The following is a 20,693-nucleotide window of genomic DNA, read 5'->3' as shown; positions in this document are numbered from 1 at the left end:
TCGGGGGGCTTAGCTGCAGCCCAGTGCTCGCCTAAGTGGACTAAAGAATAAGTCGATTGCAGTACAGGCACCTTGCTTTGAACCTGCAAAAGACATTCCGAGCCGAAGGCAATCGTATTCAAGCACCAAATCCAAGTTTGAATCGACATCTAAAGGAACCGAAAGTGCTCAGGCGTCAAGCCTGTTAAGGTTTGTCCGTTACAATTCCACTCGGCATACCGAGGCAAATTTAAAGTATCGAGCCAGAAGAAGTTTTTTACCCCTCCTGTGGAGGGCTGGAAGGTGCAACGAATTCATCAAGGTCAATTCCGTCGGCGATCCGAGTGGCAGCTGCAAGGAAAGTTTCCATAAAGGACCTGAAGTCGTGCTTCTTGGTATTGGCCACCCGAAGGGCCGCCAGCTTCTCTTCTCGCGCATCTTTGCAGTGGACTCGGGCCAGACACAGAGCGACATCTGCACCACACTGAGCCGAGGACTTCTTCCACTCCTGCACTCGACCAGGGATCGTGTTCAAGCGGGCCATCAGCGACTCAAGGTCATTCTGAAGTGTCTCCTCAGGCCAGAGCGTCGAGTCGATGCGAGATGTGGCGGCCTTCAGCCTTGCGAGATAGTCCACGATAGCTGCAACACGAGACTCCAGTCGGAAAACATCCATGGCAACTTCGTCGTTCACCGGAGAATTGACGGGGTCGAGGTTTGGCTCCAGTCGGCTGGTTTCTTCTTCAAAGTTTTGACAAAATTCTGCAAGGATGATCACTAAGTCAAGGGGATAGTCGAATGGAAAAAGCCACAATTGGAATTATATTTGCCAAACATGGAGGTTTACCTTCAAGCATAAGAAACAGCTTCTTGGCAAGGCCACTCAGGAAGACCTCCAGTTCAGTTTTCTTCTCAGTCAATTTGCTGACTTGGTCGGTCAGGGCAGCTTTATCAGTCTTCAGTCGACTGACCTCCTTGTTGGCAATCCCAAGAGCAGCCTTCAGATTGGTATTGTCTTGTTCGAGCTTGGTGACTGAAGCTAACTTCTCGTCAGCAAGCTTGATCTTCTCAGCTAGCTCAAGGTCTTTCTTCTGCTGGGCCTCCCTTACCTTACCTGCAAGTTACAGCAAGATCAGATTTTGAAACAAGCAAGGGGAAAAGCAGTCGTCAGGGTCTCACCAAACATACCTTCGGTCTCCTGCTTTGCCTTTGTCAGCTTCTCCTGAACCAGCTTCAAGCTCAGCTCGACTTGAGTATGTTTTTGTTCCAGCTCTGAGTAGCGAGCCACAAGATCACAGGAGTTCTGCGAAGAACCAATCGACTAAATGTCAAATATAATTCACTTCCGAGTGTAAAAGGGAAAAACACACGTTTCTAAGACTACAGCCAAATACAAGCATTCGACCGTAGTCTCGGGGACTACACCCAGTGGGTGCACTCAGCGTGCCCCCACTAATCCCGATGAAGACAAAGTCGACCAGTCGACCTCAAAAAAAAAAGAGATGCATTCTCTAAGACTGTGATCAACTGCAAGCAGTCGACCACAGTCTCGGGGACTACACCCAGTGGGTGCACTCAGCGTGCCCCCACCGGTTTGTGAAATCCAGTCGACCAGTCGACTAACAGAAAGATTGACATCATAAAGCCTAAGGCCGACTGCCAGCAGTCGACCTTAGCCTTGGGGACTACACCCAGCGGGTGCACTCAGCGTGCCCCCGCTAACACGGAGTTTATTCGACACACCCACTGGGTGACTACTATAAATTCCGGAAAAGAAAAGTTTTTGGTAGCATATCCAACAGAACAAACAGTGGTCGGCTGACCTGGACATTGCTTTGGAGGGCAGAATTGGCGTCATAAGCTGCCTGGCTCGCATCCCGGATGGTCTTCAGCTGCTCCATCATGAGTCCCGCCTGGCGTATTGCCTCCTTCGCTGCGCCAGCTTGGTCCTCTGGGACGTGGTGCGTCGTGAAGAGGGAGGGCTGCTGAGCACTCGTCAGCGGATTTGCGAAGGACACCGTGTGTCGAGTGGTGTACTCTTCCTCCACAGTCAGAATCTCAGGCGCCGTCACATCCTGAGGCACCTTACTGGCGGACGCTTTCCGACTCCTCCTGCGTGTCAGTGGTTCTTCATCCTCGTCGTCGTCAGGGAGATTGATAACAGTGTTGGGTAGAGCTGCGGAGAAGAATCAGGATCAGAGATCGCGAGTCAGTCGACTAAGAACGGTGTTAAGAATACAGTACCTGGGTTCGAAGTTGCTGCATCCTCCATCTCGTGGTCATCAGCCCGGGCCGAGGTCTCAGAAGTAGCAGCACTGCAACTCCAAAGGATCAGTCGACTAACTTCAGCGTCGACCAGAGATAAAGTTCACACAGAATAAGAAAATATGAGCAGCACAGTTACCCTGATATGGTGGGGATGGACACCTTCATCTTCGGCAAGAGTTTGATCGGCTTCGACGAGGCCGCCCTGGGCTGCTTCGGCGCCTTTTCAGTCGGCACCGGAGAGGTGGTCCGAGGGCGCTTGGTCGACTGAGTGGCGGTCACAACCCCCTTACCACGTTCGGTCGAAGGGTCGTGGACAAGCTTCGACCGCCTTTCTGAGCGCGGCGGTATGACCTCCTCCTCCTCCTCTTCCTCGTCCTCGACGTCGTCTTCATCACCGACATCATCATCATCGTCGTCATCATCCTCTGCAACATCCGAGTCCCATTCCTCCTCTTCCTGGCTCTCGCCCCCGCTCGCCTCGCCCTCCTTAGTCGAAGCTTGTGCCCCATTGGGCATCGAGTACAGCTCGGTGAGGGCCTAGCAGATGCCCAGACAAGGATCAGTCGACCAGTCGGCAGGGTTAACAGAAATGAATACGACGAGGGCGCAGTGGAGAGCAGAGCAAGTGTACCTTGTTTGAGTCGCTGTTGTGGTCGAGTGGAGGAATCCTTCTGGCTCCGCGTGGGTTGTCCTTGTTTCCGGTGACGGCTACCATCCATCTTTCCAGAGTGACATCGTCGACTGCTTCTGGATGGACTCTAGTCTCGTCTTCGGTCCCACAGTACAACCACATGCAGTGGCTTCAGAACTGGAGAGGCTGGATGCGACGCCTGAGGAATACCTCCAGGAGGTCCATGCCCGTCACTCCCTCCCGAACCAACTGCACCACGCGCTCCATCAACATCTTCACGTCAGCTTTCTCCTCCGGAATCAGCTTCAGAGGGGAAGGCTTGCTCACTCGGTCCATGGTGAACGGAGGGAGTCCACTCGACTGCCCTGGCGTCGACTGGACCTGGCAGTAGAACCAAGTCGACTGCCAGCCTCTGACGGACTCGGGAAAGGTCATGGGCGGGAAGGTGCTCTTATTCCTCACCTGAATCCCCAGGCCTCCGCACATTTGGACGACTCGGGTTCTCTCATCACCTGGGCTCGCCTTCTTCACGGTCTGAGATCGACACGTGAATATACGTTTGAACAAACCCCAGTGCGGTCGACAGCCCAAGAAACCCTCACACATGGACATGAACGCGGCAAGATAGGCAATGGAGTTTGGGGTAAAGTGGTGGAGCTGCGCTCCGAAGAAGTTCAAAAAGCCACGAAAGAAAACACTCGACGGCAAGGAAAACCCGCGATCAACATGGGTGGCCAAGAGCACACACTCACCCTCTTCTGGCTGGGGCTGCCACTCCTTCCCCGGAAGCCTCGCAGCTCCGTGGGGGATCAAGCCCTCGTTGGCCATGTCGAGGAGGTCATTCTCCGTGATGGTCGACTGGATCCAGTCTCCTTGGACCCAGCCCTTCGGCAGGCGGGATCTGGACGAGGACCCTCCGCGGCTGGTGGATCTCCCCTTCGCCTTCTCCGACGCCGACGCCTTCTTTGCACGCTCCAGCGCCGCCGTCTTCTCCTTGGCCATGGTCGCCGGCGAGATGCGCGAAGGGAAGTGGTGCGGGGGCGAGAGCGAGCACGCTGAGCAGGGAGGAAGGAAGCAGAGAGAGGGGGAGAATGCTAAAGCGCAGCACAGAAATCCTCGCCGGGCACATTTATAAGGTCCCTTCCGAGTGGATGACAGGTAGGCCCGGTTGATCTAATCATATCTGGAACAGTTATGCAGACGGGATACGTGGCGAAAAAGGCGGCGCGGAGATCGAGGCGTCCATGCCCCGTCCCATCCGAACGCCGCGGTCCGCCCCGCTTCGTGCGCGCCCCAAAATTTCGCATCCCGCGGAATCCGCGAGCAACAAATCAGTCTGTCAGGCGCGGTGTTTCCGGCGATCCGTCGCTCGGAGATCGTCGGAGCCTGAAAGATCACTCGACGCAAAAACAGAATGGATCAAGTCGACTGAAGGCAAGTTGTTTCCTGTCGACGAAGGGATTCTTTGGTCCAGAACAGCGCACAACCGGAGCGCAAAGGTTAATCGGAAACGACATCAACTCCTTCTTCACTCGAAGCCTCAATCCATTCGGGGGCTAATGATGGGGTTATGTACCTAGGGTAGGGTCATGGACCTGATCCAAGTAACTTACCCTAGGACATCCTTAGAAGAGGTCGCCTTCCAGTCGACCAACGAGGATTCACTCGACTGGCCTGAAGGACTCGACCACGAAGACTCACTCGACCACCAGGAGGTCAAGAGGCACTCTGCACTGCAACGGCCTGTAATCAAGTAGACTTTATGATAGTAAAGGCCTTTATGTGGGGCGTTACCAGTAACGCCCCAGACTTAACTCACCTTAAACCCTCTCCTACGTGGGCTGGTTGGGGTCCTGGCGCAGTCTATATAAGCCACCCCCCTCCACAGGCAGAAGGGTTCGGCACCTTGTAGTTCATACACTCATAATCCACTCGACCGCCTCCGGGCTCCGAGACGTAGGGTTGTTACTTCTTCCGAGAAGGGCCTGAACTCGTACATCCTTTGTGCTTACAACCTCTCCATAGCTAGGACCTTGCCTCTCCATACCTACCCCCCACTCTACTGTCAGGCTTAGAACCACGACACCCCCTACGCGGCTCACCTCCTGGAAAGAGACGGGCCTGTCGTGGGGTAAATAAGGAGAGCTGACCGGACTCCAAACATGCGTCCAAACCCTGGTGGAGAAGAAGCTCAAACTTGTCAACGTAGTCCAGGTTATGCTCATCCGCCGGATCCTCCCGTGTCAACAACAGGCTTTCAACCTATGGGAGTTCGACCCGGCGCGGCACCGAACTCTGAGCAGGCTCTTCGACACGACGTACGAAGATGCCTGGAAGGTGCTTTTCAAGGGCGCCGAGGCCCCCACATCCGCTACCGAGGATCGCGGATTCAGCACGCAGCGTCACGCTCGTGCGGTAAGCTGTTCTCACCTTTTACAGGGTATTAGTTTTTCATAGTTTGACTCCATGCGGGATCTAAGTTCCCTTACCTTTGACAGGATTGGCAGGAGACGTTCAGACAGCTCAACTGTCCGGCTCCTTTGCCCGAAGGCCCAGCGGACGCTCGCTTGGCGAAGCTGCTGGTTCCGGCACCTTACGTGGTGCCAGAGAAGAAGGCCAATAAGAAGGCCACGGGGACTCGAAAGAGTGCCCGGCGCCAGGAGGTGTCGGATTCACCATCCGATGACTCCAAGGCGCGCTCCTCCCCTGAAGACGAGGAGGAGGAAGAAGAGACCTCTCCCCCCCAGCAGTGGGAGGGAAGAAAAGGAAGGTCGCCCCAACCGGGGAGGCCGAAGGGTCCAAGAGGGGGAAGACCCCTCCTCCGGACTACTCCACCAACGCCGATGACGGCGAAGAGGAGTGGCCGCACAGGGCCAAGCCCCTGGCGAAATCGTAAGTATCTGGATACCAGAGTGATTCATAGTATTCCCCCATAGCACAGCTTTTCCTTACGTTGAACATGATTGTGCAGCCCGCCCAAGGCCGGGCTCGACGAGTCGTCGAGCGGCTCCCTGGACTCGTCGGATGTGAATTCACTTCCGACGGCTTCCTCCCCCCACCCTACAGACGGCGCCGAGGTGGCGTCCCAACAGGTTCCAAGCCAAAAGGAGGTGGTCCTGGAGGCGCCGCGAGGCAACCTCCCGAACTCCAGGCGTAAAGGGGATAGAACCCCCAAGGGCTCCAAGTCCGGCCTTGAGCCGGACACCGTGCCGGAACCTTCAACGGTTTCGGACTCCGGTAGGCAGCCTCCTTCCAAGAGGAGCAAGCCTACCGAGCCGGTGACCTCCGTCCAACCGGAGGCACCGGACAATTTGCTGGAGACGCTTAACGGCGCCTCCATTGATGAGGAGCACCGCACTATTATGAGTGCGGTGATCCAGAAGGTTCAGTCCGCCAAGAGCGGACTGATTGAAGCCTGTGCCAGCCTTCTAACAGGCTTTGAGGTAAGTAAAGAATATGTAAAAATATTACCGCATAGACAGTAGCCCCTGATGCGCTGTTCGGCGTTCGGACAGAAAGGCCGAATAGAGGATCTAATAATCACAGGAGTCTAACATAATCAAGTCGATATGCGTATGCAGGCTTCGCTGCTGGCCTCCGCCGCACTGACTGCGGAGGTGGATACGCTGAAGCAGAACCTTGCGCGGTCCGAGAACGAGCTCGGCCATGCCAAGAGGCAACTCGAGGAGAAGGAAGGTAAGTAATACCTTGCGCAATTATATAGAGAAGATGTGGTTGCAAAAAATGACAGGATCAATGTGCTGTTATAGGGGCCACAGCCGAGGTGGCAACCCTTAAGTAAGCGCTGTCCGAGGCCAAAAACAAGGCGGCCGTGGAGCGCATGGAGAGAGAGAAGCAGGAGGCGCGGGTGGAGGAGGTGCAGAGAGAGCTCCAGGCTCTCGTGAAAAAACACGAGAGTTTGGAGCTTGACTCAAAGACGCAAGCGTCTGAGCTTGCGACAGCCCTCAAAAGCGGGAAGTCTGCCAAGGTCGAAGCCCAGAAAGCCCTCAAAGAAATTGACGCGATGAAGAAGATAGCGGCGGGTAAGGCATTCATTATGCAAAGCAAGTACGTGAAAGTGAATTATTTGTTACTTACCCGAGTCCGGAGCTCTCCAGGAGCATTCACAGATTTGCCCCGCAGTGCGTCTGATGCCGCCACCTACTACCGAGCCGAGGAGGGGAGCTCGACGGAGAAGGTGTTCTGGTCTCAGTATGCTGTGGCCGGACACCTGGTGCCTTTGAGCGACCAGCTGAAGCAGATGGTCGAGCTCCATAAGGTTGCCGAACAGGCCGTAAAGGGCCTCCTAGTTCGGCTGTGGCCTGGAGAGTCTCTTCCTGGGAGCTACTTCGGGCTGGTGAGGCGGCGGGTGGATGCCTGTCCAGGGCTTGAAGTAATCAAGCGCTCCGTCTGCATCGAAGGTGCCCGTAGGGCGCTTGCCCGTGCTAAAGTGCACTGGGGCAAGATAGATGCGGAGAAGCTGGTGAAGGACGGGCCGCCACCAGGCAAGGAGCATCGTGTCCCGAAAGCGTATTATGAGGGCGTCCTGAAGGGTGCCCGCCTTATAGCGGATGAATGCTCCAAAGATGTAATTTTTGAGTAAACTCGCATTTGTGATCCTGTACACTGAAAACTTGTTCATATGCGCTAAGCAACGCTTTTGAATTTAAAATATTACCTTCTGTGCGGGCGTTTATCAAATTAGAGAGATGGCGAGTCGTCGGCTTCTGCCCCCATGCCACGAGTGCTGGGGTGTTCGGGATAAACATGAGCGCTCTTTTTCCCATTCTTGGGTCCTTCGAGGGAGGCGCTCAACACAACGAACAAGGCAATCAGACTATAATGATTGAACACTCTCACTTAGCCATAGAATTCTATAATTTTAAATTTTGGCGAAGCCCCTAGTGTTCGGAAGACCGAGTTCGGGGTGCTATCCACGCCTAGGCCGGACAAAGCCGACTCCTCGCTCTAAGCGGCATAAGTCTTTAGGGACTCAAAAACCTCTCGAACAGCGACCAGCTCACGCCTCATCATGACGGTCAGTTTTAGCTTTCTCTACTGAGGTGCTTAGCCCAGCTCAACTGGGCACAATCATAGTAGTTCTCCTAGTGATACCTTAGCCGATATGACGGAACGTAAGGTACCAAAACATAGGAGCCAGGCAAACCCAACTATTGACCCAAGACATGATTCGGATCCGATGCATATAATGCTATAAATTCGGGGTGCCGCACTTGGGAAAGTGTTCGGACTTTTCACACCATGTTGTGGGGTACATAAGCCCCTGCCGTATTGGCCGTACCAAAGTGTACGGGTGCAACATGTCATTAATGAACATATATTCGTAAAAAAAGAGGTAATGCAATAATAGACGGAAGCTATGCATTGTTTATTTTAAAAAAGCTGCGATTAAAGAAGAACGATACAAATAGTGCGATAAGCAAAAGATGGGACTATCAAATATGTCCTTTCCAGGGGCGAGCTGCGGAATGTTATGCGAAACAGGTATACTGCTCGTTATAGAGACCACCTTAGAGTTCCGTAGTGCGGCGTAGCTTTCTGCTTCCCTGGTTGTATCGTTTGCGCGACAATTGTACTGCCGGAAAAGCCTTCCGAAGAATGGAGTCCTGAAAATAAGAGAAAATTTAAGAAATCGACAGCCCCTAGTGCGGTTTAAGCCGCGTTTCGGGCTTGCCGTGATGGTGCCCCTCCCCCTGTGCCCATGGTATTTCTAGAGCATAGTTATGTACGCACGACACTGGTTTCGCAAGTTCGCGAGGGCTGGGGTTGGGGCCGCATTGCTACGCTTGCTCGGAACATGCCAGGCGGTCTTGTTGTAGGTTACTCTGGGCGCGCTTGACGGTGTCCGGACGTTTAATGGCCGGACTGGAGAATTGCCTTGAGAGGCTGCTTTGTACTTCCGCTGCGATAGCCGCCGTATGCTCCTCCGTTCGGAGAGAGCGTTCGGTGTTTCCATTGACTGTGATGACGCCTCGAGGGCCTGGCATCTTGAGCTTGAGGAATGCGTAGTGCGGCACCGCATTGAACTTGGCAAATGCGGTTCGCCCGAGCAGTGCGTGATAGCCACTGCGGAACGGGACTATGTCGGAGATTAACTCCTCGCTTCGAAAATTATCCGGAGATCCGAAGACCACTTCAAGTGTAACTAAGCCTGTACAGTTGGCTTCTACACCTGGTATGACGCCTTTAAAGGTCGTTCTGGTGGGCTTAATCCTCGAGGGATCGATGCCCATTTTCCGCACTGTATCCTGATAAAGCAGGTTCAGGCTGCTGTCGCCGTCCATAAGGACTCTAGTGAGGTGAAATCCATCAATAATTGGGTCTAGAACCAATGCGGCGAATCCGCCATGACGGATGCTAGTGGGGTGGTCCCTTCGATCAAAAGTGAACGGGCAGGAAGACCATGGGTTGAACTTTGGGGCGATTGGCTCCATCGCGTATACGTCCCTTAGCACACGCTTCCGCTCCCTCTTGGGGACATGGGTTGCGTATATCATGTTCACCGTCCGCACTTGTGGGGGAAAACCTTTCTGTCCATTGTTGTTCGTGGCCGGGGCTCCTCCTCGTCATCGCTATGCAGCCCCTTGTCTCTGCTTTCGGCATTTAACTTGCCTGCCTGCTTGAACACCCAACAATCCCTGTTGGTGTGATTGGCTGGTTTTTGGGAGTGCCATGTATCTGGCATGAGCGGTCGAGTATTCGGTCCAAACTGGACGGGCCCGGAGTATTTCTTTTGAATGGCTTTTTCCGCTGACCGGGTTTAGAGCCTTTGAATCCGGCATTAATTGTCGTATCCTCAACATTGTCGTCGTTAATGCGGCACTTTTGCTTGTTGCGACGCGACCTGCCACTGCTGTCCTTGGTATCCGAATTACCAGGGCTCTTGGTCATGTTATTGCTGCGAGATAGCCAGCTATCTTCTCCCGCGCAAAAGCGGGTCATAAGTGTCGTGAGGGCTGCCATAGATTTCGGCTTTTCCTGTCCTAGGTGCCGTGCAAGCCACTCGTCGCGGATGTTATGCTTGAAGGCTGCTAGGGCCTCTGCGTCCGGACAGTCGACGATTTGATTTTTCTTGGTTAGGAACCGTGTCCAGAATTGTCTGGCCGATTCCTCTGGCTGCTAAATTATGTGGCTTAGGTCATCGGCGTCTGGTGGTCGCACATAAGTGCCCTAGAAATTGTCGAGGAATGCGGCTTCCAGGTCCTCCTAAAAACCAATTGATTATGTTGGCAAGCTGTTATGCCAATGCCGAGATGGTCCTTTAAGCTTGAGTAGGAGGTATTTGATGGCGTGTAAGTCATCACCGCGGGCCATGTGGATATGAAGGAGATAGTCCTTGATCCATACTGCATGATCTGTTGTGCCATCATATGATTCGATGTTCACAGGTTTGAAACCCTCGGGGATTTGATGATCCATTACTTCATCTGTGAAGCATAGTGGGTGTGCGGCGCCTCTGTACTAGGCTATACCACGACGCAGCTCAAGCGAGCTTTGTCTACTGTGTTCGGCCCGGCCGAATTTACTATATCCGGCGTGACGAGTACCGTCTCGTGCCGTGGGCGCCCACGTGATCCATAGATCGATCTTGTTTGCCTTGCCTTGTCCTCCAATATGTCTCGCAGGTCTAGCGCATTTTCCCATGCCTTGGTATTTTTGGAGCGGCACCGGGGTGCGACTTGAGTGGAGGGCCGAGAGGCCTCTCTGTCGCGGCCACGGGGTGGCCGGTCGGTCGCATCATGCGCTGGTGATGTAGGTTTAAGTGCTTCCTCCTCTAATTGGGGTAGCAACCTGCGCTTTGGGTAGCTCTTGGGGGGCGTTCGAGTTCATACTCTTCGGCCGTAAGGACTTCAGTCCATCTGTCGGCTATCAAATCTTGATCAGCTCTAAGCTGTTGCTATTTTTTCTTGAGGCTGCTCGCCGTGGCCATAAGCCTGCGTTTGAAATGCTCTTGTTCGACGGGATCCTCCGGCACGACAAATTCGTCGTCGTCGAGGCTTGCCTCGTCTTCGGAGGGAGGTATGTAATTATCGTCCTCGACCTCTCTGTCTGCCGCTCTCTCATGAGGGCTGGCTTCTCTATCCTCCTGTGCTGAATCTTGTTGGAGGTGGTTGTCTTCGGTACTGTCCGGGGTGTTATTTTCCCCCTTGTTGGAATCACCGTTTTTGTTTTGGCGGGATTTAGAGCGGCACCACTGACGCTGGCGCTTAGGCTGCTTCTTGGAGGGGTCATCCTCCGCTGTTCCATCGCCATTGCCTTCTTTTGGGGTGTCCACCATGTATATATCACACGACGAGGTGGCTTTCCAGTGCCCTATAGGCGCTAGTTCTTGATCGTCTCCTGCATCGGCGTCCATACCGTCGATGTCTTCGGAGTCGAAGTCGAGCATGTCGGTTAAATCATCGACAGTGGCTACGAAGTGGGTGGTGGGTGGGCTTTGAATTTCTTCATCATCCACATCCCAACCTTGCTGACCATAGTCCGGCCAGGGCTCTCCTGGCAAAGAGAGAGACTTTAGTGATTTCAGAATATCGCCGAAGGGCGAGTGCTGAAAGATGTCCGCAGCGGTGAACTCCATGATCGGCGCCCAATCGGGTTCGATCGATCGTGGTGCGGAGGGCTCGGAGTCTGGAGAGGAGTCCGGCTCCTTGGAGTCACGGGCTTCGCAGAGAACAGGGCTGGTGTTCGGCTCGATCACCGTAGAAATTGCAGCCCCTGAGGCGGTGTCTAACCACCCATCCTTGGTTGGTGTGATCGGTTCCGGGCTAGGGGTCGGAGCGGACACAGGTGCGGCCTCCAGGGCACCATTCGGCGGCAGAGCTAAATCATGCTCATCGTGACAGTGCGGCGCGCTCGGCTGTGGCTGAATCCGTCGAAGATCAAGTCTACACGGATGTGGGCCGTGTAGTTCAAACTTCCAAATCTGACCTGATGGCTAGGGGCGTAGCTTTCGATCTGCTCCAGAGGACCAAGCGAATTGGCCCGCAGTGCAAAGCCGCCGAATACGAAGATCTGTCCGGGGAGAAAAGGTCTCACCTTGGATCGCATCACTATTGATGATTGGAGAAGCCATCGGGCCTAAATGCGACGACACGGAGGAACTCTCAATGAAAGCACCAATGTCGGTGTCAAAACCGGTGGATCTCGGGTAGGGGGTCCCGAACTATGTGTTTAGGTCGGATGGTAACAGGAGGCAGGGGACACGAAGTTTTACCCAGGTTCGGGCCCTCTTGATGGAGGTAAAACCCTATGTCCTGCTTGATTAATATTGATGATATGGGTAGTACAAGAGTAGATCTACCACGAGATCAGAGAGGCTAAACCCTAGAAGCTAGCCTATGGTATGATTGTTGTTCATCCTACGGACTAAAACTCTCTGGTTTATATAGACACCGGAGAGGGCTAGGGTTACACAGAGTCGGTTACAATGGTAGGAGATCTACATATCCGTATCGCCAAGCTTTCCTTCCACGCGAAGGAAAGTCCCTTCCGGACACAGGACGAAGTCTTCAATCTTGTATCTTCATAGTCCAGGAGTCCGGCCGAAGGTACAGTCCGGCCACCCGGACACCCCCTAATCCAGGACTCCCTCAAAGGGCATGGAACACTTCCCTAGAAAGAACATAAAATTTCCATATGAATCTATCATGAGAGCCACATATGGATTGACTACCAAAGATGCCAATACCTAGATCTATTCTTGCTTGTTATGCCTAGCTAGGGGCGTTAAACGATAGCGCTTGTTGGGAGGCAACCCAATTTTATTTTTATTCCTTGCTTTTTGTTCCTGTTTAGTAATAAATAAATTATCTAGCCTCTTTTTTGGTTGTGTTTTTTTGTGTTAAATTAGTGTTTGTGCCAAGTAGAACCGTTGGGAAGACTTGGGAGAAGTCTTGTTGAACTTCCTGTAAAAAACAGAAACTTTAGCGCTCACGAGAACTGCTGTAATTTTTATTTGGAAAGTGCTATTTAGTTAATTCTTTTTTAATATGATTGGTAGATAAATTCCGCACGTCCAGAAATTTATTTTAGAATTTTTGGGGTTCCAGATCTTAGGCTAGATACAGATTACTACAGACTTTTCAGTTTTTGACAGATTCTGTTTTTCGTGTGTTGTTTGCTTATTTTGATGAATCTATGGCTAGTAAAATAGTTTATAATCCATATAGAAGTTGGTATACAGTAGGTTTAACACCGATATAAATAAAGAAAGAGTTCATTACAGTACCTTGAAGTGGTCTTTTGTTTTCTTTCGCTAACGAAGCTCACGAGATTTTCTACTTTAAGTTTTGTGTTGTGAAGTTTTCAAATTTTGGGTAAAGATTTGATGGATTATGGAACAAGGAGTGGCAAGAGCCTAAGCTTGGGGATGCCCATGGCACCCCCAAGATAATCTAAGTACACCTAAAATCCTACCAATCTATCCCCCTAGGAGCATGCGCGTAGTGCCGAGGTTTTTGATGACTTGTAGTTTTTTGCAATAAGTATGTGAGTTCTTTATGACTAATGTTGAGTCCATGGATTATACGCACTCTCACCCTTCCATCCTTGCTAGCCTCTTCGGTACCGTGCATTGCCCTTTCTCACATTGAGAGTTGGCGCAAACTTCGCCGGTGCATCCAAACCCCGTGATATGATACGCTCTTTCACACATAAACCTCCTTATATCTTCCTCAAAACAGCCACCATACCTACCTATTATGGCATTTCCATAGCCATTCCGAGATATATTGCCATGCAACTTTCCATCATTCCGTTCATCATGACACATTCATCATTGTCACATTGCTTAGCATGATCATGTAGTTGACATAGTATTTGTCACTCTTGGTACATTGCATATCTCGGTACACCGCCGGAGGCATTCATATAGAGTCATCTTTGTTGTAGTATCGAGTTGTAATCATTGAGTAGTTAATAAATAGAAGTGTGTTGATCATCATTATTAGCGCATTTTCCCAAGTGAGGAATAAAAAAAAGAAAGGCCATAAAAAAGAGAAGGCCCAAAAAAAGAGAAAGGCCATAAAAAAGAGAAGGCCCAAAAAAATGAGAGAAAAAGAGAGAAGGGACAATGTTACTATCCTTTTACCACACTTGTGCTTCAAAGTAGCACCATGATCTTCATAGTAGAGAGTCTCTCATGTTATCACTTTCATATACTAGTGGGAATTTTTCATTATAGAACTTGGCTTGTATATTCCAACAATGGGCCTCCTCAAGTGCCCTAAGTCTTCGTGAGCAAGCAAGTTGGATGCACACTGATACGTCTCCAATGTATCTATAATTTTTGATTGCTCCATGCTATATTATCTACTGTTTTGGGCAATATTGGGCTTTATTTTGCACTTTTATATTATTTTTGGGACTAATCTATTAACCGGAGGCCCAGCCCAGATTTGCTGTTTTATGCCTATTTCAGAGTTTCGAAGAAAAGGAATATCAGACGAAGTCGAAACGGAAAGAAATCAACTAGAGAAGTTATTTTTGGAAGGAAACACACCTGATGGACTTGGACCCCACGTTAGAAGATACGAGAGCTGCCCACAAGGGTGGGGGCGCGCCCACCCCCTAGGGCGCGCCCCCCTGCCTCGTGGGGCCCCCATGGCTCCCCTGATGTGCTTCTTCTACCTATATAACTCCATATACCCTAAAACTTCCAGAACGCAAGATAGATCGGGAGTTCCGCCGCCAGAAGCCTCCGTAGCCACCAAAAGTCAATCGGGACCCTCTTCCGGCACCCTGCCGGAGGGGGGGAACCCTCACTGGTGGCCATCTTCATCATCCCGGTGCTCTCCATGACGAGGAGGGAGTAGTTCTCCCTCAGGGCTGAGGGTATGTACCAGTAGCTATGAGTTTGATCTCTCTCTCTCTCTCTCGTGTTCTCGATTTGGCACGATCTTGATGTATCGCGAGCTTTGCTATTATAGTTGGATCCTATGTTTCTCCTCCCCCTCTTCTCTCTTGTAATGAATTGAGGTTTCCCTTTGGAGTTATCTTATCGCATTGAGTCTTTAAAGACTTGAGAACACTTGATGTATGTCTTGCCGTGGATATCTATGGTGACAATGGGATACCGCGTGCCACTTGATGTATGTTTTGGTGACCAACTTGCGGGTTCATGAACCTATGCATAGGGGTTGGCACACATTTTCGTCGTGATTCTCCGGTAGAACTTTGGAGCACTCTTTGAGGTCCTTTGTGTTGGTTGAATAGATGAATTGAGATTGTGTGATGCATATCGTATAATCATACCCACGGATACTTGAGGTGACATTGGAGTATCTAGGTGACATTAGGGTTTTGGTTAATTTGTATCTTAAGGTGTTATTCTAGTACGAACTCTAGGGCTGTTTGTAACACTTATAGGAATAGCCCAACGGATTGATTGGAAAGAATAAATTTGAGGTGGTTTCATACCCTACCATAATCTCTTTGTTCGTTCTCCGCTATTAGTGACTTTGGAGTGACTCTTTGTTGCATGTTGAGGGATAGTTTTATGATCCAATTATGTTAGTATTGTTGAGGGAGCTTACACTAGCGAAAGTATGAACCCTAGGCCTTGTTTACCATCATTGCAATACCGTTTACGCTAACTTTTATCACTTGCTACCTTGCTGTTTTTATATTTTCAGATTACAAAAACTATTATCTACTATCCATATTGCACTTGTATCACCATCTCTTCGCCGAACTAGTGCACCTATACAATTTACCATTGTATTGGGTGTGTTGGGGACACAAGACACTTTTTGTTATTTGGTTGCAGGGTTGCTTGAGAGAGACCATCTTCATCCTATGCCTCCTACGGATTGATAAACCTTAGGTCATCCACTTGAGGGAAATTTGCTACTGTCCTACAAACCTCCGCACTTGGAGGCCCAACAACGTCTACAAGAATAAGGTTGTGTAGTAGACATCATGCTCTTTTCTGGCGTCATTGCCGGGGAGGTGAGTGCTTGAAGGTATATCCTTAGATCTTGCAATCGAGTCTTTTAGTTTCTTGTTTTATCACTAGTTTAGTTTATAAAAGAAAGTTAAAAAATGGAATTGAGTTTGTCTCATACGCTTCACCTTTTTAATATCTTTCGTGAGTATGATGGAAAGGATAATTGTGCTCAAGTGCTAGAAGAAGAAATCTATAAAATGTTTGGCACTAAATATTTGAATGATGAGCATGATTGCAATGTTGTTAGTATGAATTCCTTGAATATCCATGATGCTAATGATATGCAAAGCCACAAGCTTGGGGAAGCTATGTTTGATGAAGATGATATTTTTTGTCCCCCAAGTGTTGATGAGCAAATTTATTATGATGAAAGCATGCCTCCTATTTATGATTATTATATTGATGAAAGTGGATTTCGAGAGGTCATGACTTTATTTTGTGATGAATCCACTATTTCGGAAGAGGTTCCCATTGATTATGAGAACAAAGTTTCTATCTATGATGATTATTGTGATGGCTTGTATGCTATAAATAATAATGATATCCATGAAACTTTTCATCATGATTTTAGTTTTCAATTGGATTATGCCTCACATGATAATTATTTTGTTGGGGTTGCTCCCATTATTATTCATGAGAAGAATTTTGCTTATGTGGAGAGTAATAAAATTTCTATGCTTGTAGATCATGAAAAGAATGCTTTAGGTGCTGGTTATATTGTTGAATTCATTCATGATGCTACTGAAAATTATTATGAGGGAGGAACATATGCTTGTAGGAATTGCAATAATATCAAGTTTCCTCTCTATGTGCTTAAAATTTTGAAGTTATGCTTGTTTTACCTTCCTATGCAAGTTGATTCTTGTTCCCACAAGTTGTTTGCTCAAAAAATCCCTATTCATAGGAAGTGGGTTAGACTTAAATGTGCTAGTCATATTCTTCATGATGCTCTCTTTATGCTTCAATTCTTATCTTTTATGTGAGCATCATTGACATCATCATGCCTAGCTAGGGGCGTTAAACGATAGCGCTTGTTGGGAGGCAACCCAATTTTATTTTTATTCCTGTTTAGTAATAAATAATTCAACTAGCCTCTGCTTAGATGTGGTTTTATGCTTTTAATTAGTGTTTGTGCCAAGTAGAACCGTTGGGAAGACTTGGGGAAATTCTTTGCGATCATGCTGTAAAAAACAGAAACTTTAGCGCTCACGAGAATTGATACCATTTTTATTTGGAGAGCGATATTTAGTTAATTATTTTTGAAGATGATTAATAGATAAATTCCTCAGGTCCAGCAATTTATTTGAGAATTTTATGAGTTCCATAAGTATATGTTTGATCCAGATTACTACAGACTGGTCTGTTTTTGTCAGATTCTGCTTTTCGTGTGTTGTTTACTTATTTTGATGAATCTATGGCTAGTAAAATAGTTTATAAACCATAGATAAGTTGTAATACAGTAGGTTTAACACCAATATAAATAAAGAATGAGTTAATTACAGTACCTTGAAGTGGTGTTTTGTTTTCTTTCGCTAACGGAGCTTACGAGTTTTCTGTTAAGTTTTGTGTTGTGAAGTTTTCAAGTTTTGGGTAAGGATTCGATGGACTATGGAATAAGGAGTAGCAAGAGCCTAAGATTGGGGATGCCCAAGGCACCCCAAGGTAATATTCAAGGAAAATCAAGAGCCTAAGCTTGGGGATGCCCCGGAAGGCATCCCCTCTTTCGTCTTCGTTCATCGGTAACTTTACTTGGAGCTATATTTTTATTCACCACATGATATGTGTTTTGCTTGGAGCGTCAATCTATTTTGTTAGGATTTGCTTGCTGTTATTTAGAATAATGTTTTGCATCTTTTATTTCAATAAAAGTGGCATTGATAGCCTTTACTATGCCTATGTTATAGGTATACATGTTGCTGTTTGAAAACAGAAAGTTTACCGCTGTTGCAATAATTCCCTAGAAAAGTAAGAATTTGATAAAATGTTGAAACCTTTTGCATATTAAGCTATGATAAATTTACTACAGTGGGAATTTTCCTTCGTAATTTTTGGAGCTAGGGAAGTATGGATGTTGTTGCATTCTTTACAGACTGTCCTGTTTAGGCAGATTGCTGTTATGTTTGCATTGTTTGCATATGTTTGCTTCTTTAATGATTCTATTTGAGGATAGGACTATTAAATATGCAGAGGCATTTAGTATGAAATGTTGAATAATAATTTTAGTGGTTTTCTACAGTAGAGTATGATAAGGTTTTTTCAATGGTTTATACCAACTTATCTCACGAGTCCTTGTTGAGTTTTGTGTGGATGAAGCTTTTGAGATTTAGGGAGACCGTGATATGAGAGGAATTAAGGAGACACAAAAGATCAAGCTTGGGGATGCCCAAGGCATCCCGAGATAATATTTCAAGAAGTCTCAAGCATCTAAGCTTGGGGATGCCCCGGTTGGCATCCCACCTTTCTTCTTCAACAACTATCGGTTAGTTTCGGTTGATCCTAAGTTTGTGCTTCTTCACATGATGTTTGCTATTCTTAGATGTCATTTTATTTTGCTTTGCTTGCTGTCTGAATAGAGTGCCAAGATCTGAAATTATTAAATGTTAGAGAGTCTTCACATAGTTGCATAATTATTAAACTACTCATTGATCTTCACTTATATCTTTCGGAGTAGTTTGTTGTTGCTCTAGTGCTTCACTTATATCTTTTAGAGCATGGTGGTAGATTTATTTTATAGAAACTATTGATCTCTCAAGCTTCACTTATATTATTTTGAGAGTCTTAAATAGCATGGTAATTTGCTTAAAATCCTAATATGCTAGGTATTCAAGAATAATAAAATTCTCTTATGAGTGCGTAGAATACTATGAGAAGTTTGATACTTGATAATTGTTTTGAGATATGGAGATGGTGATATTAGAGTCATCCTAGTTGAGTAGTTGTGAATTTGAGAGATACTTGTGTTGAAGTTTGTGATTCCCGTAGCATGCACGTATGGTGAATCGTTATGTGATGAAGTCAGAGCATGATTTATTTATTGATTGCCTTCCTTATGAGTGGCGGTCGGGGACGAGCGATGGTCTTTTCCTACCAATCTATCCCCCTAGGAGCATGCGCATAGTACTTTGTTTTGATAACTAATAGATTTTTGCAATAAGTATGTGAGTTCTTTATGACTAATGTTGAGTCCATGGATTATACGCACTCTCACCCTTCCACCTTTGCTAGCCTCTCTAGTACCGCGCACCTTTCGCCGGTATCATACACCAACCATATCCTTCCTCAAAACAGCCACCATACCTACCTATCATGGCATTTCCATAGCCATTCTGAGATATATTACCATGCAACTTTCCACAGTTCCGTTATTATGACATGCTTCATCATTGTCATATTGCTTTGCATGATCATGTAGTTGTGTAACGCCCCGAGTCCGTTGTGCCAGGTGTCCGCCAGTTATTCGCTGTTGTTGCCTTGTCATTCGCTTGCATGTTGCATCTTGTCATGTCATCACGTGCATTGCATCATCATGTTTTAAAACTTGCATCCGTCTGGGTTCTCCCAGTTCCTTCCGTTGTCCGTTCTGAGCCCAGACACACTTGCACGCGCCCGCGACATGTCCGAAATATTATTTTATAAGTGGCCGGAAAATATTCTCAGAATGGGTTGAAAGTTGGCATGCGGTGTTGTTTTGTTGTCAGTAGACCGCCTGCCAAGTTTCATCGCATTCGGAGTCCGTTTGATGCCCCAACGGATAAATATAGCGGCAATAGTAGCCGGTCTAACGTCGGACGTTTTCAGTCTCCGGAAACAGTTGCCGGGCCTCCCTCTCTTCTCTCCTCTCAGCTCGAGACCGTCTACACAGCCCACGACCTACCGCCAGGCCTAACCTAACCTCTCTCGTCAGCCTGCGGCCCCCTCTCACGTGTGCGTCCGAAGTTGTCCCGAACCCGACCCGGACAATCGTTACCGCTGTGTTCGGATCATCCCCAAACGTCTACAAAACATCTCCGTTTTGTTTATTAGACTTCCTAACCTATTTTTCTCGACCGCCCGATCTAAATCGGAGGGTCCAGTTAACCCTACCCTAATCCCCTCGCTATATATATTATCCTAAACCCTATTCCTAGCTTGTCCCTTCCTCCCTTCCCTCGCGCCGCCACCACTTTGTTTTTCCTCGGGATCCCTCCCGATCCAGCCGAGCCGACCATCTCCCTTGTTTTCAGCAAAGGGCCAACCATATCCTCCCCTCGATCCACTCGAACCAGCCACCGATTCCCTCCTCCTCGATTTCAGCTACCAACCAACCATCGCTCTCTTCTGCCTCCTCTCGTCCCAGAGAAGAGGACATTCTCTTGGAGCCCCTCCCGCAGCTCGCCTCACCGGGGTTCGCCGTCACCGGAGCACCACCACCAGGGACCTCAACCATCAGGCCGCTTCCCCTAGCCCGTTCCCTTCTTCTCCTTCCCTGCATCTTTTTCTTTCTCTTAGTTTTTTTTCTCTGCCCCGCAGGAACCAGGAGCTTCACGCTATGGTTGATTCCCTCGCCGAGCTCCTCCAATTCGTTCCGCCGGAGTTCCTCGTCGCCGGGAATCGCCTCCCTGAACCTCGGACTGGCCAGATCCACCGTGCCCGCGTGGACCTTGCCCCTTGCCCGGAACCCCCACCGGCAGGGCTCATCTTGGTCGAGTGCGCCAGTACTGCTGTTTCCCTGTCGAACGAGCCTGCACCACCGTGCGCCTGCATCCGCGACGGAGACGACGTTGATGGCTCCTGCTTCCCCTGCAGCGTCGCCCGCTGGATCCGCCGCCCTCCGCTGCTGCTTGACCGCCGTTCCCCTGCGCCCTCTGC

The 20,693-nt window shown here is 49.0% G+C and overlaps 1 protein-coding gene across 1 annotated transcript in view; it reads right to left on the bottom strand.

Annotated features, from left to right (window-relative positions):
* The window catches only part of LOC119351710 (peroxidase 5-like), a 61,398-nt gene extending 41,127 nt beyond the window's left edge, over positions 1–20,271 (bottom strand). Inside the window, exon 1 of the mRNA XM_037618615.1 lies at positions 20,143–20,271. Coding sequence (XP_037474512.1) covers positions 20,143–20,271 — 129 coding nt within the window. The remainder of the gene's footprint in view (positions 1–20,142) is intronic.
* Between the last annotated feature and the right edge of the window lie 422 nt (positions 20,272–20,693).

This window comes from Triticum dicoccoides, chromosome 1A, assembly GCF_002162155.2.
Source record: "Triticum dicoccoides isolate Atlit2015 ecotype Zavitan chromosome 1A, WEW_v2.0, whole genome shotgun sequence".
In the NCBI taxonomy this organism is placed as follows: domain Eukaryota; kingdom Viridiplantae; phylum Streptophyta; class Magnoliopsida; order Poales; family Poaceae; genus Triticum; species Triticum dicoccoides.
The sequence above is the reverse complement of the archived record's forward strand: the minus strand, read 5'-3'. Positions and strand labels throughout refer to the sequence as shown.